The sequence below is a fragment of the Carassius carassius genome, chromosome 36, assembly GCF_963082965.1.
Source record: "Carassius carassius chromosome 36, fCarCar2.1, whole genome shotgun sequence".
NCBI classification, from domain to species: domain Eukaryota; kingdom Metazoa; phylum Chordata; class Actinopteri; order Cypriniformes; family Cyprinidae; genus Carassius; species Carassius carassius.
Genome location: NC_081790.1, coordinates 21,418,844 through 21,439,902, shown reverse-complemented (window position 1 = coordinate 21,439,902; position 21,059 = coordinate 21,418,844). Strand labels below are relative to the sequence as shown.

General features: G+C 35.7%; 1 protein-coding gene across 1 annotated transcript in view; it reads left to right on the top strand.

The window, feature by feature from the left end:
• Nucleotides 1-19,409, top strand: part of ublcp1 (ubiquitin-like domain containing CTD phosphatase 1) — a 93,445-nt gene extending 74,036 nt beyond the window's left edge. The window contains exons 10-11 of the mRNA XM_059526672.1: nucleotides 18,103-18,230; nucleotides 19,232-19,409. Coding sequence (XP_059382655.1) covers nucleotides 18,103-18,230; nucleotides 19,232-19,259 — 156 coding nt within the window. The 3' untranslated portion in view covers nucleotides 19,260-19,409. The remainder of the gene's footprint in view (nucleotides 1-18,102; nucleotides 18,231-19,231) is intronic.
• The last annotated feature ends 1,650 nt before the right edge of the window (nucleotides 19,410-21,059 follow it).

The following is a 21,059-nucleotide window of genomic DNA, read 5'->3' as shown; positions in this document are numbered from 1 at the left end:
GTAAAATTAGTTTAACCCAAGCTAAAGAATAAAAATGCAGATGCAACTACACTCACAATTTAAGAGATACATTAATCGAATGCTTGGCGAAAGAGATGCGTTTTTAATCTAGATTTAAACAGAGAGAGTGTGTCTGAACCCCGAACATTATCAGGAAGGCTATTCCAGAGTTTGGGAGCCAAATGTGAAAAAGCTCTACCTCCTTTAGTGGACTTTGCTATCCTAGGAACTACCAAAAGTCCAGCGTTTTGTGACCTTAGGGTGCGTGATGGGTTGTAGCGTGGTAGAAGGCTAGTTAGGTACGCAGGAGCTAAACCATTTAGGGCCTTATAGGTAAGTAATGATAATTTGTAACAGATACGGAACTTAATAGGTAGCCAGTGCAGAGACTGTAAAATTGGGGTAATATGATCATATTTTCTTGACCTGGTAAGGACTCTAGCTGCTGCATTTTGGACTACCTGTAGCTTGTTTATTGACGAAGCAGGACAACCACCTAGAAGTGCATTACAATAGTCCAGTCTAGAGGTCATGAAAGCATGAACTAGCTTTTCTGCATCAGAAACAGATAACATGTTTCGTAGCTTGGCAATGTTTCTAAGATGGAAGAATGCAGTTTTTGTAACTGCATGTCAACATGTCACATGGACTACTTTGAAGATGTTTTTATTACCTTTCTAACCATGGACAGTATACCCTACACACATTTTTAATGGAGGGACAGAAAGCTCTTGGACTAAATCTAAAATATCTTAAACTGTGTTCCGAAGATGAACGGAGGTCTTATGGGTTTAGAACAACATGAGGGTGAGTCATTAATGACATTATTTTCATTTTTGGGTGAACTAAACCTTTAACAATTATTTTCCCTCTGAAACACAAAAACGAAAATTGAAATAAAATTTATATTTTATGTTTTGAGATTGGTCAACCTTCTCTGCAGATATTGTTGCTTCTGGTTTGTGCATTGTAAATCACAGAAAATCTACAAATATTGTCTCCTAAAAACACTGGTGTTTTTTGTCACGTCTGTAGCATTGTATTTCCCAAATCTAAAATATATTATAAAACGTGTTCATAGACGGATACTTTACTGATGTCTGGACTCCATTTTGGGATTTAAAAAAACATAAAGAGATGGTTCAATATATTGGTAATGAATACGCTACATTCTGTGAGAATTTATATTTCACAGTCTAAAAAATATTGTATGGATGCAACAAATAAAATTAAGGCAACAGTTTGCATCTATTTTTTATTTTATTTTTTTAGTTAAGGCAACTTCCTCTGAAATTAAGTTATAATAACTAATAAACAATATTGCGCTAGTAGTCAACATTTGAAGTGGATCAAAACCTCTCTTCAAAGTTATCCTAAAACCAAAATGACTTGTCCTACTTTGCAAACCTGCTCTGCAAGTTTGAAACACTCATAAGCCACTGTCCATATGAAAGGCCAAGAGATTCACAAATTTATTTCAACTCCCACAATTTATACAGAACTACCCCCAAACCCCTCCAGCTGAACTGAATTCGGTCTGTATTTTGAGTGTGAGGAACGGTGGTTTGTCATGTTACTGGGTTAAAACATGCCTGCACTCACATCAGCCCTACTCTTTTAATTAATTATTTTCTCGCAGCCCATATTATTATTTTCATCAGACCATAATAATAACAAATTATCAATTGATAATTATTCTTTTTGCGAAAATCATAGTTTTTTTGTGAACGTAGGCGTTTGAGGAAGGCTTTAAAGGGTTAGTTCACACAATAATCAAAATTGTTATTAATAACTCACCCTCGTGTCGTTCCAAACCTGTGAGACCTCCGTTTATCTTCGGAACACAGTTTAAGATATTTTAGATTTAGTCCGAGAGCTCTCAGTCCCTCCATTGAGACTGTGCACGGTATACTGTCCATGTCCAGAAAGGTAAGAAAAACATCATCAAAGTAGTCCATGTGACATCAGAGGGTCAGTTAGAATTTTTTGAAGCATCGAAAATACATTTTGGTCCAAAAATAGCAAAAACTACGACTTTATTCATCATTATCTTCTCTTCCGTGTCTGTTGTGAGAGAGTTCAAAACTCTGCAGTGTAGTGACATCCGGTTCGCGAATGAGTCATTCGTTGTAACCGGATCTTCTTGAACCATTTCACCAAATCGAACTGAATCGTTTGACATGGTTTGCGTCTCCAATAAGCATTAATCCACAAATGAGTTAAGCTGTTAACTTTTTTAATGTGGCTGACACTCCCTCTGAGTTAAAACAAACCAATATCCTGGAGTAATTCATGTACTCAAACAGTACACTGACTGAACTGCTGTGAAGAGAGAACTGAAGATGAACACTGAGCCGAGCCAGATAACGAACGAATGATTTAACTCGTTCTCGAGGCAAGAAACGTTTCTGTCAGACGCATACGATTTGAGAACCGAGGATATGATGATAACTGCGCATGTGTGATTCAGTGTGAAGCAGACTGACACACAGCACGTCTGAACCGAACTGATTCTTTTGATGATTCATTCTGAACTGATTCTGTGCTAATGTTATGAGTGTGGGTAAAATGAAGGCTTAATTTAAGGGCAATCATCGCCAATGACATCATTACGTCGAGCGCAAAAGAACCGGTGAACCATTTTCTTCAACCGGTTTATTGAATTGAACTGTCCGGAAGAACCTTTTCGTGGAAGAGAACAGAACTTCCCATCACTACTGGTGATCCAAAAACCGATGCAACCAGTTCTTGACTCGACAACGAGTCAGTCTTTCATTCGTTATCTGGCTCAGCTCAGTGTTCATCTTCAGTTCTCTCTTCACAACAGTTCAGTTAGTGTACTGTTTGAGTACATGAATTACTCCAGGATATTGGTTTGTTTTAACTCAGAGGGAGTGTCAGCCACATTAAAAAAGTTAACAGCTTAAGTCATTTGTGGATTCATGCTTATTGGAGACGCAAGCCGTTTCAAATGATTCAGTTCGATTTGGTGACCTGGTTCAAGAAGATCCGGTTACATCGAGTGATTCATTCGCGAACCGGATATCACTAAACTGCAGTGTTTTGAACTTTCACAACAGACACGGAAGAGAAGACAATGCTGAATAAAGTCAAAGTTTTTGCTATTTTTTGTACCAAAATGTATTTTCGATGTTTCAAAAAATTCTAACTGACCCTCTGATGTCAATTCAATTCAATTCAATTCAAGTTTATTTGTATAGCGCTTTTTACAATACAAATCGTTACAAAGCAACTTTACAGAAAATTGTTTCTACAATATTTAGTAGTAGCTAGTAGTTTGTGCACGTTTGACAGGATTTTAGAAAAATAAAAATAATAATAATAATACAAGACGTAGTCAGCTAGATGATGAACTATCAATATTATTAATTAATAGTAATTATATGATGCAGTCACACATGTAGCAATAATTGTTAGTTCTGTTTGTTGATTCAAGGTTAGGATCATCTGGGGTCCTCTGAGGGTCAGCATCATCTCTTCTCAGGTGTTCTGGATCCAGACTGGAGCTTGTGTAAATCCTAGTTACCACGGGATGTAAATCCCGTGGCAAAACATAGAAACAAAATAGAGACATCATTAGCATAGCTGCTGATCCAACAAAGTAAAATTAGTTTAACCCAAGCTAAAGAATAAAAATGCAGATGCAACTACACTCACAATTTAAGAGATACATTAATCGAATGCTTGGCGAAAGAGATGCGTTTTTAATCTAGATTTAAACAGAGAGAGTGTGTCTGAACCCCGAACATTATCAGGAAGGCTATTCCAGAGTTTGGGAGCCAAATGTGAAAAAGCTCTACCTCCTTTAGTGGACTTTGCTATCCTAGGAACTACCAAAAGTCCAGCGTTTTGTGACCTTAGGGTGCGTGATGGGTTGTAGCGTGGTAGAAGGCTAGTTAGGTACGCAGGAGCTAAACCATTTAGGGCCTTATAGGTAAGTAATGATAATTTGTAACAGATACGGAACTTAATAGGTAGCCAGTGCAGAGACTGTAAAATTGGGGTAATATGATCATATTTTCTTGACCTGGTAAGGACTCTAGCTGCTGCATTTTGGACTACCTGTAGCTTGTTTATTGACGAAGCAGGACAACCACCTAGAAGTGCATTACAATAGTCCAGTCTAGAGGTCATGAAAGCATGAACTAGCTTTTCTGCATCAGAAACAGATAACATGTTTCGTAGCTTGGCAATGTTTCTAAGATGGAAGAATGCAGTTTTTGTAACTGCATGTCAACATGTCACATGGACTACTTTGAAGATGTTTTTATTACCTTTCTAACCATGGACAGTATACCCTACACACATTTTTAATGGAGGGACAGAAAGCTCTTGGACTAAATCTAAAATATCTTAAACTGTGTTCCGAAGATGAACGGAGGTCTTATGGGTTTAGAACAACATGAGGGTGAGTCATTAATGACATTATTTTCATTTTTGGGTGAACTAAACCTTTAACAATTATTTTCCCTCTGAAACACAAAAACGAAAATTGAAATAAAATTTATATTTTATGTTTTGAGATTGGTCAACCTTCTCTGCAGATATTGTTGCTTCTGGTTTGTGCATTGTAAATCACAGAAAATCTACAAATATTGTCTCCTAAAAACACTGGTGTTTTTTGTCACGTCTGTAGCATTGTATTTCCCAAATCTAAAATATATTATAAAACGTGTTCATAGACGGATACTTTACTGATGTCTGGACTCCATTTTGGGATTTAAAAAAACATAAAGAGATGGTTCAATATATTGGTAATGAATACGCTACATTCTGTGAGAATTTATATTTCACAGTCTAAAAAATATTGTATGGATGCAACAAATAAAATTAAGGCAACAGTTTGCATCTATTTTTTATTTTATTTTTTTAGTTAAGGCAACTTCCTCTGAAATTAAGTTATAATAACTAATAAACAATATTGCGCTAGTAGTCAACATTTGAAGTGGATCAAAACCTCTCTTCAAAGTTATCCTAAAACCAAAATGACTTGTCCTACTTTGCAAACCTGCTCTGCAAGTTTGAAACACTCATAAGCCACTGTCCATATGAAAGGCCAAGAGATTCACAAATTTATTTCAACTCCCACAATTTATACAGAACTACCCCCAAACCCCTCCAGCTGAACTGAATTCGGTCTGTATTTTGAGTGTGAGGAACGGTGGTTTGTCATGTTACTGGGTTAAAACATGCCTGCACTCACATCAGCCCTACTCTTTTAATTAATTATTTTCTCGCAGCCCATATTATTATTTTCATCAGACCATAATAATAACAAATTATCAATTGATAATTATTCTTTTTGCGAAAATCATAGTTTTTTTGTGAACGTAGGCGTTTGAGGAAGGCTTTAAAGGGTTAGTTCACACAATAATCAAAATTGTTATTAATAACTCACCCTCGTGTCGTTCCAAACCTGTGAGACCTCCGTTTATCTTCGGAACACAGTTTAAGATATTTTAGATTTAGTCCGAGAGCTCTCAGTCCCTCCATTGAGACTGTGCACGGTATACTGTCCATGTCCAGAAAGGTAAGAAAAACATCATCAAAGTAGTCCATGTGACATCAGAGGGTCAGTTAGAATTTTTTGAAGCATCGAAAATACATTTTGGTCCAAAAATAGCAAAAACTACGACTTTATTCATCATTATCTTCTCTTCCGTGTCTGTTGTGAGAGAGTTCAAAACTCTGCAGTGTAGTGACATCCGGTTCGCGAATGAGTCATTCGTTGTAACCGGATCTTCTTGAACCAGTTCACCAAATCGAACAGAATCGTTTAAAACTGTTCACGTCTCCAATAAGCATTAATCCACAAATGGCTTAAGCTGTTAACTTTTTTAATGTGGCTGACACTGACACTGAGTTAAAACAAACCAATATCCCAGAGTAATTCATGTACTCAAACAGTACACTGACTGAACTGCTGTGAAGAGAGAACTGAAAAAAAACACAGCCGAGCCAGATAACGAACAAAAGATTGACTCGTTCTCGAGTCAAGAATCGGTTGCATCGGTTTTTGGATCACCAGTAGTTCTTTCGGACAGTTCGATTCAATAAACCGGTTGAATGAAACGGTTCACCGGTTCTTTTGCGCTCTACCTAATGACTTCATTTGCGATGATTGCCCTTGATTCAAGCCTTCAGTTTACCTGGGCTCATAACATTAGCACAGAATAATTTCAGAATCAGTCACCAAAAGAATCATTTCGGTTTAGACTGTGTGTCATTCTGCTTCACGCTGAATCACACATGCACAGTATCATCAGCTCCTCGGTTCTCGAATTGCACGCGTCTGACAGAAATGGTTCTTGACTCAAGAACGAGTCAAATTTTTTTGTTCGTTATCTGGCTCAGCTCACGCTAACTGACCCAGCTTCTCCGTCAGTGGTTTGATTTTAGAAAATCAGTTTGAGGAGAATACAATTTTTTGATCATGAGCCCAACATTTAGCAAGGCAGAAAACATTCAGTCTACCTGAAGGAAGACATAATCACTTAGACACATCATTGTAAGTTAGTGCTGTTAAATAGAGAGAAAACCTAGTGTATAGGCTATTCTTAAACTTGGAGCTCATTATATTGAAGTTGACTACAAATACAAACACCAGAAGCAACCTACACTCTCTAAGTGTTCTTTCATTAAAAATTATGCATTTTGTTTATTTACAGGCTATATGGTTGAAATAACATTTAAGTTCAAAACTATAAGTGCCACTGTTTAAAAAAAATACTTTGACTAAACGTTTTTATAGACCTTCAGTTGTTATGGTTTAAAATTCCATGCCATTTGTAATTTCCCAGAATTTTCACTTCCTAAATTACTACCCCAATCATATCAATCATAAAAAAAAATACCATTATTTATTTTTATTTTATTTATTTTTTTAGAATAATTGTAGCCTAAATAAATGGGTGAAGCACAACAAATATGATAGCTTTTTAACTGCAGGCAGATATATGCCTATATTATTACAAAAATATTATCATTACAAATAATTGGATCGTCCCTTATTCTGTACCTTATTTTCTACAAGAATTAACATTATAAATAAAGAATAAAAGAATCTCAATTAGACCTTACTTTCAATTTCTGATGTTAATTGGCAACTCAAATGATGATGTAATTATATTTTTACTCCCTGACAGTGGCACCTTGCTCAAAAAAATAAATAAAATAACCCAGTTGTAGAAGATATGTGAGCGAATAATAGATTTAAAAAAGAAAAAAGTGTGTGCTTGGTTTCCGAAATGGAAAATGAATACAGCTCGTAAAAAATATGATGAAAAATTCATAACATATTCATAGAAATAATTTAAGCAATTAAAACTATATATATATATATATATATATATATATATATATATATATATATATATATATATATATATATATATATATACTTGATTCAACTTGAATTGCAATACTATTAAACTGACTTTAAAATCTGAAGGAGTTTATAAGGTGAAACGGTAAAATGTCACAGTGCTTGTTAGCCTAAATGAACTTGTATCTTATAGTATCTGAAGACCTTGATTGCATGTTAGCATAAAACTAACAATGTAACTATATATATATATATATATATATGAACAATTCCTTTATAAAATGGGACAGCAACCTTTATATCAAATATTTTAAAATCGTCCACAGCTGATCAACACGGGAGGCGGATGTGAATGTGCATGCAAACAGATGCAGATGCAAGAAAAAAAAGAAAACCTGGATAAAAACAACACGCTAAAAAATAAATTATGTTTGTGAGAGGAAAAAATATATATGTAAGTTACATTTTATTACGTTCAGAATTAATAACGGCAGGCCTAATAATGTTATAATGTACCAACAGGATATGTTTAGTTCCCTTCACTTTACAAAAAATCCTTTAAATTTAACAAATTTATCTGAACAGAACAAGAATTAAAAATATATAAGTCTAATATATAAATATAATTGCAGTATGTAATATAGGCTTAGCTATAAACAAACAAAAATAAATTAATAATTTAAAGCGAAACATAAGGTTGGGTTTGGCTCTCTCATTTTGGACAAATCCAAAAGTTTCCATATTTGTGATGTTGTGATTTGAAGTTTAACTAGTATTCATTAGATAAAATAGGTAAAATAGTTTGCACAAATATGCTCATGCCGAATGACACTGTCAACGGCTGCGCTGTTTCCAATGAATATGTGCGCGTGATACACCAGCGCGATCAAACAGCTGAAACAGAAAATACTAAATTTTTGGTCACACTGTAAAGGCATAATTCGAAAATGCTAACTGTTAACCGTTTGAAAAATCAAGAATAATGAGTTAATAAGAATTATTTCTAAATGCTGGACCGTTTTCATTTTGCTCTGCATATGGAACCTAGAGATTATTTATTTATTCTTTTAACAAAGAATGAACTGAAATGAAAACATTTAGTTTTTAATCCGTGTAATAACTAAATATATGAATATAAATATATATATATATATATATATATATATATATATATGCCTATTATGTAATGACTGTTTAATAACAATAGCATCCCATGTTTTTAATTAACTCACTGTAAATTTTCTAATGGTTTTTAAGGATGTTACAATGTTATATTATAATGTTATTGTTGTTTTACTTCGTCCTTTCATATCTGTTTACAAACCAACATTTTACAATTATATTCAGTTCGCAATCCGTTCCTTTGAGCCACTAGGCGGTAGTTTCGCTAATGATTTTAACACGCGACTGACTTGCAGTTAACGCCGTGGCCCTGCACTGGCGGTAAACACGGTGGTATTACCCATTCTGGTTGTCCACCTACTGTATGACCCAAATAAGAATTTTCACCAGATGTCATCTGAACAAATAACAAGTTTGACACTTTTTTTTCTGACCAACTGTGAGAAAAAGTATTACAATAAATTGTGCTACCAATGGTGATTTAAATCTAACTATCAGTTAGCTCTTATCACATCAAACAGTGCAAATATTATTGTTATACTTTATACTGTTCTCAAATTATTAATCGTAACAAAACCAGCATTGTGTGCCTATGTGTATGTGGCGTGTATTAGCGTGTAGATTTCAATTTCTGTACAGTCTAATCTCTAATTGTCATACCTTTCAAATTTCATATAAAGAAATTCTTTTAACCCAAAAAGCTAATTATTCTTTCTTAAACTGGTTCTCTTTAAAATACAAATATTGTGTAAACTTGAGCTATCTTTAATCAGATGCACAAATAAAACATGAATGTGATCTAATTTCAGTCACATGTGTTTCATAAACACATAATCCTTTATGGATTACCTTCGTATCATCATCATACCATCATCAAAATAAATTAAATTATTCTAGTTGCTATTAAAGATCTCCCATCTGCAGTATCCTCTCATGAATTATATGGTTGTTAAGTGGTGACATAAGAAGCGCTGTTTCTGGGTCCAAGTCTCAACTTGCTTCACTTGAGAATACTGCATCAGCAGCCATTTATGAACACCGTTTATTCATATTAAGCATTTAAGATAAAAGTTTTCAAATTTACGGTGTACACTACTATCTCCATGCTCACAGTGTCCCAAACACAAATAATTTTTATATTTATTTATTAACATTTATATTTTCATTGTCTGGCTATCTGGGATTTCAGTATGGAGTTACAGGTTAGTATTATAATATTTTTGGTAGCATTATATCACATTGTGAGTGTATATTAGCACATTTTTATTGTTTTCCCGTGTTATCTGATTGTCCTTCCGAGCGTTTGGACATGGAAGCGGTGACACGTGACGTCAGACTTAACAAGCAGATAGCCTACTTGTCGGGACACTGCCTTAGTTTACAGACGTGATGTAATGACGCGACGGTATGCTTGAATGTCCCATGAATTCCTACTAGTGCCACTCAAATTAGAAAAGATTACTATTGTGAACTGGGCTAAGGTAATGAGATGGTTTTGAACACTGACTGATTATACTTGCTCAAAAATTTATTTTGGGTCATTTTTAACAAAAAAAAAAAAAGTTAGGGACTGCAGCTTTAATCTACTTTTTAAAATTATTTATAATCCTGCATTAAAGAAATAAATTAGTATTTTCACAGTTACATTTAACAGTATATATATGTATATATATATATATATATATATATATATATACAGTCATGGCCAAAAGTTTTGAGAATTATATAAATATTGGAAATGGGAAAAGTTGCTGCTTAAGTTTTTATAATAGCAATTTGCATATACTCAGAATGTTATGAAGAGTGATCAGATGAATTGCGTAGTCCTTCTTTGCCATGAAAATTAGCTTAATCCCAAAAAGACCTTTCCACTGCATTTCATTGCTGTCATTAAAGGACCTGCTGAGATCATTTCAGTAATCGTCATGTTAACTCAGGTGAGAATGTTGACGAGCACAAGGCTGGATATCATTATGTCAGGCTGATTGGGTTAGAATGGCAGATTTGACATGTTAAAAGGAGGGTGATGCTTGAAATCATTGTTCTTCCATTGTTAACCATGGTGACCTGCAAAGAAACACGTGCAGCCATCATTGCGTTGCATAAAAATGGCTTCACAGGCAAGGATATTGTGGCTACTAAGATTGCACCTAAATCAACAATTTATAGGATCATCAAGAAATTCAAGGAAAGAGGTTCAATTCTTGTAAAGAAGGCTTCAGGTCATCCAAGAAAGTCCAGCAAGCGCCAGGATCGTCTCCTAAAGATGATTCAGCTGCGGGATCGGAGTGCCACCAGTGCAGAGCTTGCTCAGAAATGGCAGCAGGCAGGTGTGAGCGCATCTGCATGCACAGTGAGGCGAAGACTTTTGGAAGATGGCCTTGTGTCAAGAAGGGCAGCAAAGAAGCCACTTCTCTCCAAAAAAAACATCAGGGACAGATTGATCTTCTGCAGAAAGTATAGTGAATGGACTGCTGAGGACTGGGGCAAAGTCATATTCTCCGATGAAGCCCCTTTCCGATTGTTTGGGGCATCTGGAAAAAGGCTTGTCCGGAGAAGAAAAGGTGAGCGCTACCATCAGTCCTGTGTCATGCCAACAGTAAAGCATCCTTACACCATTCATGTGTGGGGTTGCTTCTAGGGCTGTATACCTTGGAGAACCTGGCGATACGATACATACCTCGATACACAGGTCACGATTCGATGCGTACCTCGATACAGAGCTGTCTCGATACGATTTGATACAATGTGACACGATTCGATACGATTCAATAAAAATACATGGGCCAGAGCCAATTAGTTAATGCTGAACACATTTACTCAACAAACAGAACTCTGCATTTTTCTTCAATTTATTGAATACAAAAGTGCATTATAACAAAGTGAATTTTGCTTAAATATTTGCAACTTTAAGTGCTCTGATTAATTGTACACAAATTGTATTAATCTGGAAATTACCACAAGTCAACATTTAACTTTCCAAGGGTACAGTCTGAGCTCACACAAGCACAAAATCTTCTTATTAGTATTCTTCTTATTCTTAACTTCTTATTAAATCTTCTTATAATTCTTTTTTGTGACACCATGCACTGCCATAACATATTTCACTATGAAATCACTTAAATGCTACATCTTGCTTTAACATTTGGCACAACAACAAATCTACCTCATAAAAGGATGGATTTTTTAAATCTTAAGGCTAAACCAGGTTTGTCCTCAAAAAGGCAGGTTGAACAAAAATGCAGCAACAAAACAATAACCTGAGGATACTCTTGGTAATGCTAGCTTTATCCTATGACTTAAGATTTTTGGTCAAAAACAGAAGTTGATCAACATGCTTTGAGCTTAGTACACTTCTCTGTGCGGTTACAATATCGCCTGCCGTAAAGAAAACGCGCTCTGAGGAGACACTAGTCCCTGGAATGCACAGGTACACTTTGGCAAGGCGTGACATTAGTGGATATTCATTCTGGTGCTCTTTCCACCAACTGAGTGGACTTCCCTCAGCAAGAGACAGGGGTGGTGCCTCCTTGTACCTTGACATCTCCTCTTCTGCCTGGGCCTGTGAGGTTCTGGGTCTCACCTCAGGACCTGCACTGTAAGTTGAACCAAGCAGATCAGCCAAACAGCACAAGTCCTTTTTCTTCTTGGGTGGTGGGCTGGCAGGAATGTCATCCTTGTCTTCCACATGATTGTCCTTCCTCTCCTGGTATCACTTCAGCCTCTTCCTATTATGCAAAATACAGATTTTTTATCAATAAACCCATAGTTAATTCTATAAAGAGCATATTCAAAGACATATAATAGTTAGTTTGCCTTTTATTTAATGCGATGAACTGACAAACCTTTACAATATATTGTTTTGCTAGTATAGTGCTTTACATGAAGTACATGTTTGAAACCATTTAGTTTAAGCTCTAACATACTATTATGAATTTGAAATTATGAACTGAATATTTCGTTTTATTACACTTGGTGTATATATATATATATATATATATATATATATATATATATATATATATATATATATATATACACGTGTGTGTGTGTGTTTGTTTTTTATGTTTTTTAACCATGTAATGCTAATGTTAATGACACAGTGGAAGGGCTTACCTGAAATAGTTCTTGAATTCTTCGAGCTTCTGCAGTGATTCTCAAGTACATTTCCTCTCGTTCATCATCAGGAAGGAAGGGCAAAGCTTTGAATCTTGGATCGAGTGCTGAACATACATTCATGGTCTCTTTCTGCTGATCCATGTACCTCTTGCTCAAATCTTGGCAAATAGCCGCTTTGATTTCTTTCACTGTCTCACTATCTGCTCTGCCCTCTTGGAAATCCTGGATGAGCTGAGCATGAAGAGGGGCCACAACTGACAGTGTTGGAGAGCTTTCTTTTGACATTACAAGAGTAGCAATCTTCATGGGCTTCATTGCATCCTCGATCTCCTCCGCAGATTTAATGTCCGACTCACATAGGGTGCAAACTTCTTTCTCGGTTTTCCTAAGCTTGCTGGACAGAAGAGCAGCGGAGACAGCGGGTTGCTGCTCAAGAAAGTGCTCGAGCATATCATGCGCGCTATTCCAGCGCGTCACAACATCAGTGATCCGTTTATTTACAGGCAACTCGAGCAACTTCTGCTTCTGTCGAAGTACGTGGCTGGCTGTGGTACTGCGCTTAAAAAAGGTGGATATCCGTCTAACACGTCCCAATAAACGAGCAACAGAAGGAAGCTTCAGAGCACGCTGCGAGGCAAGGTTTAAAGCAGTTGGGGGTTCGATGCCTTGCTCAAGGGCACCTAAGTCCACCTTCAATACCACGACTTAGGTGCCCTTGAGCAAGGCATCGAACCCCCAACTGCTCCCTGGGCGCCGCAGCATAAATGGCTGCCCACTGCTCCGGGTGTGTGCTCACAGTGTGTGTGTGTGTTCACTGCTCTGTGTGTGTGCATTTCGGATGGGTTAAATGCAGAGCACAAATTCTGAGTATGGGTCACCATACTTGGCTGAATGTCACTTCACTTCAAAGTGTGAGCGAAGCACCTGAAATGCAACATACCGGCAAGCTCCACTGTGATGCTCATATTTGCAGCGTTGTCAGTCACAATAGCAGGGTCTTTGGATACGAGGTCCCACTCCTCCAGCGCCGCTTTCAGTAACTCTGCAATGTTTGACCCCGTATGGCTCTCGTGCATGGCTCGCGTTTGTAAAACGTGCGACATCAGTTCCCACTCCTCGTTAACGTAATGGCAAGTGATTGTAACAAAAGCATCCGTGGCTCGCGATGTCCACCCATCACAAGTCAGTGCCACTCGTGGGGCAGAACTCAGGGCTGACTTAACATTATCTTTGACTTTGTCATACATCTTCGGTACTGCTTTGTCGGTCATGTAGCTGCGGGTAGGGATCACATAACGGGGATATAACGTGTTGATCATAAAGCGAAAGCCTGTGTTCTCGACAACACTGTAGGGACATAAACCTTTGCAAATATAATGCACCACAGACTCCGTAATCTTCTGTGCATGGACTGAGTTAGATGGAAGCTTGGATGTTGTGTTGTCCAAAGTAGTTTGCGTGGGGTCCCGAGTTTTTTTGGGCTGCGGCGAAGCTAGCTTGTCTGCATGGTGTCTTTGCAGGTGGGCGCGCAGGTTAGTTGTATTACCGGAGTAGCATATAGAAGCCTGGCAATGCTTGCAGATTGCATTTGTTTTATCGATCCCTTGGTTTCCTTCCTTTGCTTTAAAACCAAAATGTGTCCAAACATCTGACTTTAGGGACAACGGCGCTTCTAAAATCTGCGACATTTTCCATGAGTTTTTTTAAACTCGCGGGCGCCGCTGCGCCCCCTAATAGCTGGGCGGAGTATCGATACTAAGGGCTAGAATGTCGATACTGTATCTTTTTTTATTATATCGGTATGTATCTAAGAATCAATATTTTGAGCACACCCCTAGTTGCTTCTCATCCAAGGGAGTGGGCTCACTCACAATTCTGCCTAAAAACACAGCCATGAATAAAGAATGGTACCAAAACACCCTCCAACAGCAACTTCTTCCAACAATCCAACAACAGTTTGGTGAAGAACAATGCATTTTCCAGCAAGATGGAGCACCGTGCCATAAGGCAAAAGTGATAACTAAGTGGCCCGGGGACCAGAATGTTGAAATTTTGGGTCCATGGCCCGGAAACTCCCCATATCTTAATCCCATTGAGAACTTGCGGGTGGACAAACAAAAACCCACTAATTCTGACAAACTCCAAGAAGTGATTATGAAAGAATGGGTTGCTATCAGTCAGGTCCTGAAAAAGAAGGGCCAACACTGCAAATATTGATTCTTTGCATACATGTCATGTAATTGTCAATAAAAGCCTTTGAAGCGTATGAAGTGCTTGTAATTATATTTCAGTACATCACAGAAACAACTGAAACAAAGATCTAAAAGCAGTTTAGCAGCAAACTTTTTGAAAACTAATATTTATGTAATTCTTAAAACTTTTGGCCACGACTATATATATATATATATATATATATATAAATTCAAATTAATGTTGCTGTTTTTATTTATTTATTTTTTGTTTGTTTTTGAACTTTCTAATAATCAGAGAATCCAAAAACACAGTTTTCACAAAAATATGAAGAAGCAAATTGGCTTTTAAATTTAGATAATATGGAAATAATAATAAATAATAAAGAAATGTTAATAATGCATTAAACATGAAAAGTTATTTTAAATTGAAATAATTTCATTAGATCAGTGCTGAGATACACCCCCCCCCCCTCTCTCCTCCTCATCGGCTTCATGGATACACTCAAAGAGGGAAATTTTCGATTTAAAAGAATCCACATTTCCTTTACTTGTCAATGAAATTCATCACCAATACTACTTCTATCATTTCAGGTTTATCCATTGTTATTCGAAAGTTAGAAAAACATAACTTTTTTTCCAAGTAAAAACTGCCAAAAAACATTTACACAGTTATGTTATGATACATAATTATTATTCAGATGTCTCTACATTTATTATTCAAAGTGAATGGGAGTTAAAACCGAGAGACACTACTCCAATAACAGACCATGCAATCAGAGATGGGTAGAGTACCCAAAAACTGTACTCAAGTAAAAGAAAAAGTACTTATAGAAATATTTACTCAAGTAGTTAGTTACTAGTTACTTTGGGTCATATATACTGAGCCTATTTTTATTTAGATATATAGATAAAATGTATGTAATGTATGTGTGTGTATAAATATATATATATTTCATCAGCCTTTACTCAAGTCTTCAATGTCACATAATCCTTCAGAAATCATTCCAATATGTTGATTTACTATCAATGATGTTCTTTTTATCATAGTCCTAAACAAAATGTCACAGGTTCCAAAAAAATATTAAGCCGCAAAACGGTTTCCAGCACTGGTAATAAATCAATATATTAGAATTATATTTTGAAGGATCATAACTCTGAAAACTGGAGTAACAGCTGATGAAAATTCGGATTTGCATCACAAAATAAATTATATTTTAAAGTATGTATATGTATAAATAACCTCTGACACAGAGAAGAGAGAAAACTCCTCAGATGAATGTTAAGTTACAGAACATCTGTGGGTTTACTTAAGTAACAGATATAGGTGTCATGCCATAACATGTTTTTAATACAACTGACTTTATATTAAATGTGAATTTAACATTGAAAGTCAATGTGATATAAAAACTGCTACTAATTTTTCATTGTTCATAAAGAGAGCAAATAACATTTACATTATCAAAAATCATTTTCATTGACAGACTAGAGATCAATCACTCTCAAAAACTCCCATTAAAATCACTGAAACTGTTAACACTGTGAAATCAATATCTTATTTACCGATTCGTACACACATCTTCACTTTGTTGTTTCTGACGAGAGAATTTGCCAGAAAGAAGTATTCAGTCAGTGAGCGAGTGAAGGAAGCACCTGGATTGTACTGATGACTCATCTGAACACCTCTGATTGGCCATTGCATTCATAAGCTCAACAGAATCGTGTGTGATTGGTTATAATAAGCAGTGATGTAAAAACACATCTATCTCTGGCTCAGCACCAGCAAGCAATCACAGATCTGAATTTAGCAGCTGATATGACTCGCTGAACGTTCTCACGCTGGTGTGATTGTATTAATATTAATAAAATATTAATCGGCTATTTTTTGTCTTTTGGAAGCTGCATTCATCTTGGTTCCCTTCTGTTATAAGTCACACGTACAACAAACTAATGTCACAGTGGTATCGTTTACTTTAATCGAATTCACTCATTTGCCAACTGGTTTGATCAAGCCTTTGAACAGAGTTGACTCAAAAGAATGAATCATTCGCGAATGAGCATCGCTCATTGCCCAGAGAAAAGTAGACGGCGCGTTTGGAATAAACTGAAGCATTTATAACATTTATTGCATTAAGATAAAGTAACGAGAGAAAAAAAAAAGCGACTTCTATTTGTGAAAAATATCACAGATTCATAACGAGTGGTTCCCTTCATTATTACAGCAAAGCACGTCATTACAGTAATAAGTTGCAATGGAGCAGCTCTAATGCTATTAAATTACAGGTGATGAACCATAGAGCAAAACAAATAAACAAATAACAAAGAAATAGCAAACACAAATTGGTAAAATACATTTTAATTGGCATAATTAAGTTTGAAAATAACCGAAGGTTATACAGTCAAACCAAAAATTATTCTGAGACCTGATACAATTTTTTGTATTTTTTTTTTTTTTACTAGTGGGTGTAGGACACTATATTTTGCTAACCTTACTTAGATAAATTAACTAAAGTAAACTGGGACAAATTATACCACAAAAATTCTTAAAACAGTGGCCTACCAGTAAAACAAATTTGGGACAAAATATTTTTCAGACAAAGTCAGCATGAACCTGGATGACAGCATGGCCAGGAGACAACAGGCAGTCATTAAGGCTAATGTTTGCCTAAGTATTGATAGATGTGTAAATATTGTCATACAGCTTTCTGATTTTTTTTTATATATATATATATATATATATATATATATATATATATATATATATATATATATGTGTGTGTGTGTGTGTATATATATATATATATATATATACATGTGTGTATATATATATACATGTGTATATATATATATATATACGTGTGTGTGTATATATATATATATATATATATATATATATATATATATATATATATATATACATGTGTGTATATATATATATATATATATACATATATATAGAGAGAGAGAGAGAGAGAGATTTTGTTTGACTTTTTTTTGATAGTGTAGCTTCAAAATGTACAATCATTGCAATATTGAGCAAAAGCACACGTTTCTCACATTACGTAGTATGTGCAATGAACCCACAGTAATTTGCTTCAACCTTTCCAAACTTTTAGTTCAAATGCTTGTTCACAAGATAATTGCCAGCAAGCAGAATATTGTGCATATGTAAGTGCCAGCTGTGGTGAAGATCTAAACAAATCAGTTATTCCAAACTATTTTAGAATTGTTAAAGAAATAAAAATCATGATGCTTCAGAGCATTTAGTTTTTCTCTCTTCTTCCTCCACTCATGTTAATTGTTTTTTTCATTCTGTATTTGTCACAGATCAGACCATTCATGAAGGCACACTTAAACCGTAAGAAAGACAAAGAACTCTATAAGCTGTCTCTGTATCTGAAAGAGATTGCTAAACTTGATGACTTCTCAGGTCTCAACCACAAGCACTGGGAAAGGTAAAGTGAATAAAATACTATATTGACTTTAATATGAGGAGAGTTGAAGAGGGATGTAGAGTGCTGATAATAAAAAGGCTTGAAATACAACAATTGATTGAACTATTGAATTGAACTAAATAATATAAAAAAAAATGTTTACTTCACCTAGCAATTTGGGTACTGTATTTTCCGGACTATGTCGCACCTGAGTATAAGTCACATCAGTCCAAAAATACGTCATGATGAGGAAAAAACATATATAAGTCGCACTGGACTATAAGTTGCATTTATTTAGAACCAAGAGAAAACATTGCCGTCTACAGCCACGAGAGGGCGCTCTATGTCTTCAGTAGTAGACTACAGGAGCACTGAGCAGCATTGAGCGCCCTCTCGTGGCTGTAGACGGTAATGTTTTCTCTTGGTTCATTTCTCTTGGTTCATGTCAAATTAATTTTGATACATAAGTCGCACCTGACTATAAGTCGCAGGACCAGCCAAACTATGAAAAAAAGTGTGACTTATAGTCCGGAAAATACGGTAAATGTAAGAGGAGGATTTTAAAAGTAGTTGTGTACACAATACCTGCTGCCAGTTGATGGCACTATGACTGACTCACTTCCTGCTTTTTCGCAGCCCTAATGGCCGACAATTCCAATGTGTGTGCAAAGTTTCAAAAGTTTTTTGAGCATGTTAAAGACACCAAAATGCTTCGAAACCTTGAAATAAAAAAAAATCCTTAGGAGAACTGTAGGGGCCAATATAGTAACAAATACTTTAATGGTATATCAGTGGTACTAAACACTATCATGAACTGTGTGCAGCTATGAATGAATTAACACTTAACACTTTTTGTCTCTTCAATACCATCGTCTCTAACAATATTTGCTTTTGAAAAAGTCCCCCAAATTAAGATGTGACTAATTCTAATTTATTAATAAGCATATGGTGTAATTAATTCAATACAGGTGTGTAATAAATTACCTTTACAACCCTAATAATTCTGTCTCCTTGTCCAATAGGTACCTTTCAAAGAAGCAGAATCAATAACATCTTCAGCACTGAGGTGAATCTGCTGTCTAGAAAGATTTGGTGCTGGAAATTCCATCCTTACGAAACAACTGCTGGTCAAAAGATCTGCTTCTCTGTATCTTGCGTTGTCCATCTTCATCTCTTTATAGTGGTCATTACTGCAGGACAAATGTACCTCAACAGGTCAATAAATGCATTCAACAGAATAATAGCACTGACTACATTTAAAACAAGCATGATGCTTCTCTTTACCTCACTTATTGTCTGACACATTCTTATAATTAATTAAATAGTAACTTGATTGGTAACGTCTGAGCAAATGATGCGTATATAATTGTTTTTACAAAATCTTAGACCATGCTTATGCTGGGTACACACCAAAAGATTTTTTACATCTTATAAGATTTTCAAAATGTGATAGACCACAAACATGAGGATAAAATATCCTTGATTTAACCGTTTTGCTCCTATAGTGTGTGATGTGCCATGATGTGACAAAGACAGCACACCACACACAGAGTTGTGTATGATTTTATACACAACACGTTGTATAAACATTTGTGCTGTTGCCACAAATCAACAAGCTGATCCTCCATCTCTGCTGTTCACATCAATTTCACTTTGTGCTGTGCCATGACTGCTTCCGTCTTCCATCATCTCACTGATTGGATATTGTTTTGTCTCACGTGATAACCTCCAGAGCGTGCGCAAGTTTGTCCTCGGGGTTCCCCCCACACATCAGCATTTCTGATCATAAATATTAAACATGTTTTAAAACACTCTTAACACACCTCACACCAAGGGAAAATCTGATAAAATAATCTGTAGAACCATCAAGATAATCAGGACATAGCTAAGATTGTCGGAAGGGGGGAAATTGTCCCAAAATCAGCCTGATTATCTGTTTGTGTGTACCCAGCATTAGGTGCATGTGAGAGTGAGATCTCATAGAACTTGAATGCTACAGGAAGGTGTAATAGATCCGTGTTTTCAGTATGACCAGCATAACTGATCGTGTCTTATTGAAAGAAGCAATAATTCTGGACAACGTGATTCTGTCTGTATGGCTCTAAATTCCAAAAAAAAATCTGAAAACATAAAAGGTTTAAAAAGATCAACATGCATTTGCATCTTTATCAGCAGATAAAAACAGTTCTCCAAATGAACAATAATGAATAGTTGTCATGCATGCACGTACTTTTTTTTCGTACGTCCTTTTTTTTTTTTTTTTTTATATAAAACTAATGTTAAATGGGTATTTTTTTTTCTCTTCTCTAGAGCAGTCACATTGTTTTAGGGAGAAGAAAGAAGTCATATCAAAATAGACTTTCAGATGATGATGATGATGATAATATTATACTCTTCATTTTTTGAAAGTATGTGTTGTCATCAAAAACAGTAGATATTACTTACGTAAACAGTATTGCATTTCGTCTAACTGCATTTCAGACTGTATTTAAATGTGGGCATCGGATTTATTGATGTACAGGTGCCTCTCAACAAATCAGAATGTTGTGGAAAAGTTCATTTATTTCAGTAATTCAACTCAAATTGTTAAACATGTATTAAATGAATTCAGTGCACACAAACTGAAGTAGTTTAAGTCTTTGGTTCTTTTAATTGTGATGATTTTGTTACATTTAACCAAAACCCACCAATTCACTATCTCAAAATGGTCTCTCAGTTTGGTTTACTAGGTTACACAATCACGGGGTAGACTGCTGATCTGACAGTTCACAAGGAGGGTAAGCCATAAACATTCATTGCCAAAGAAGCTGGCTGTTCACAAAGAGCTGTATCCACGCATGTTAAAAGAAA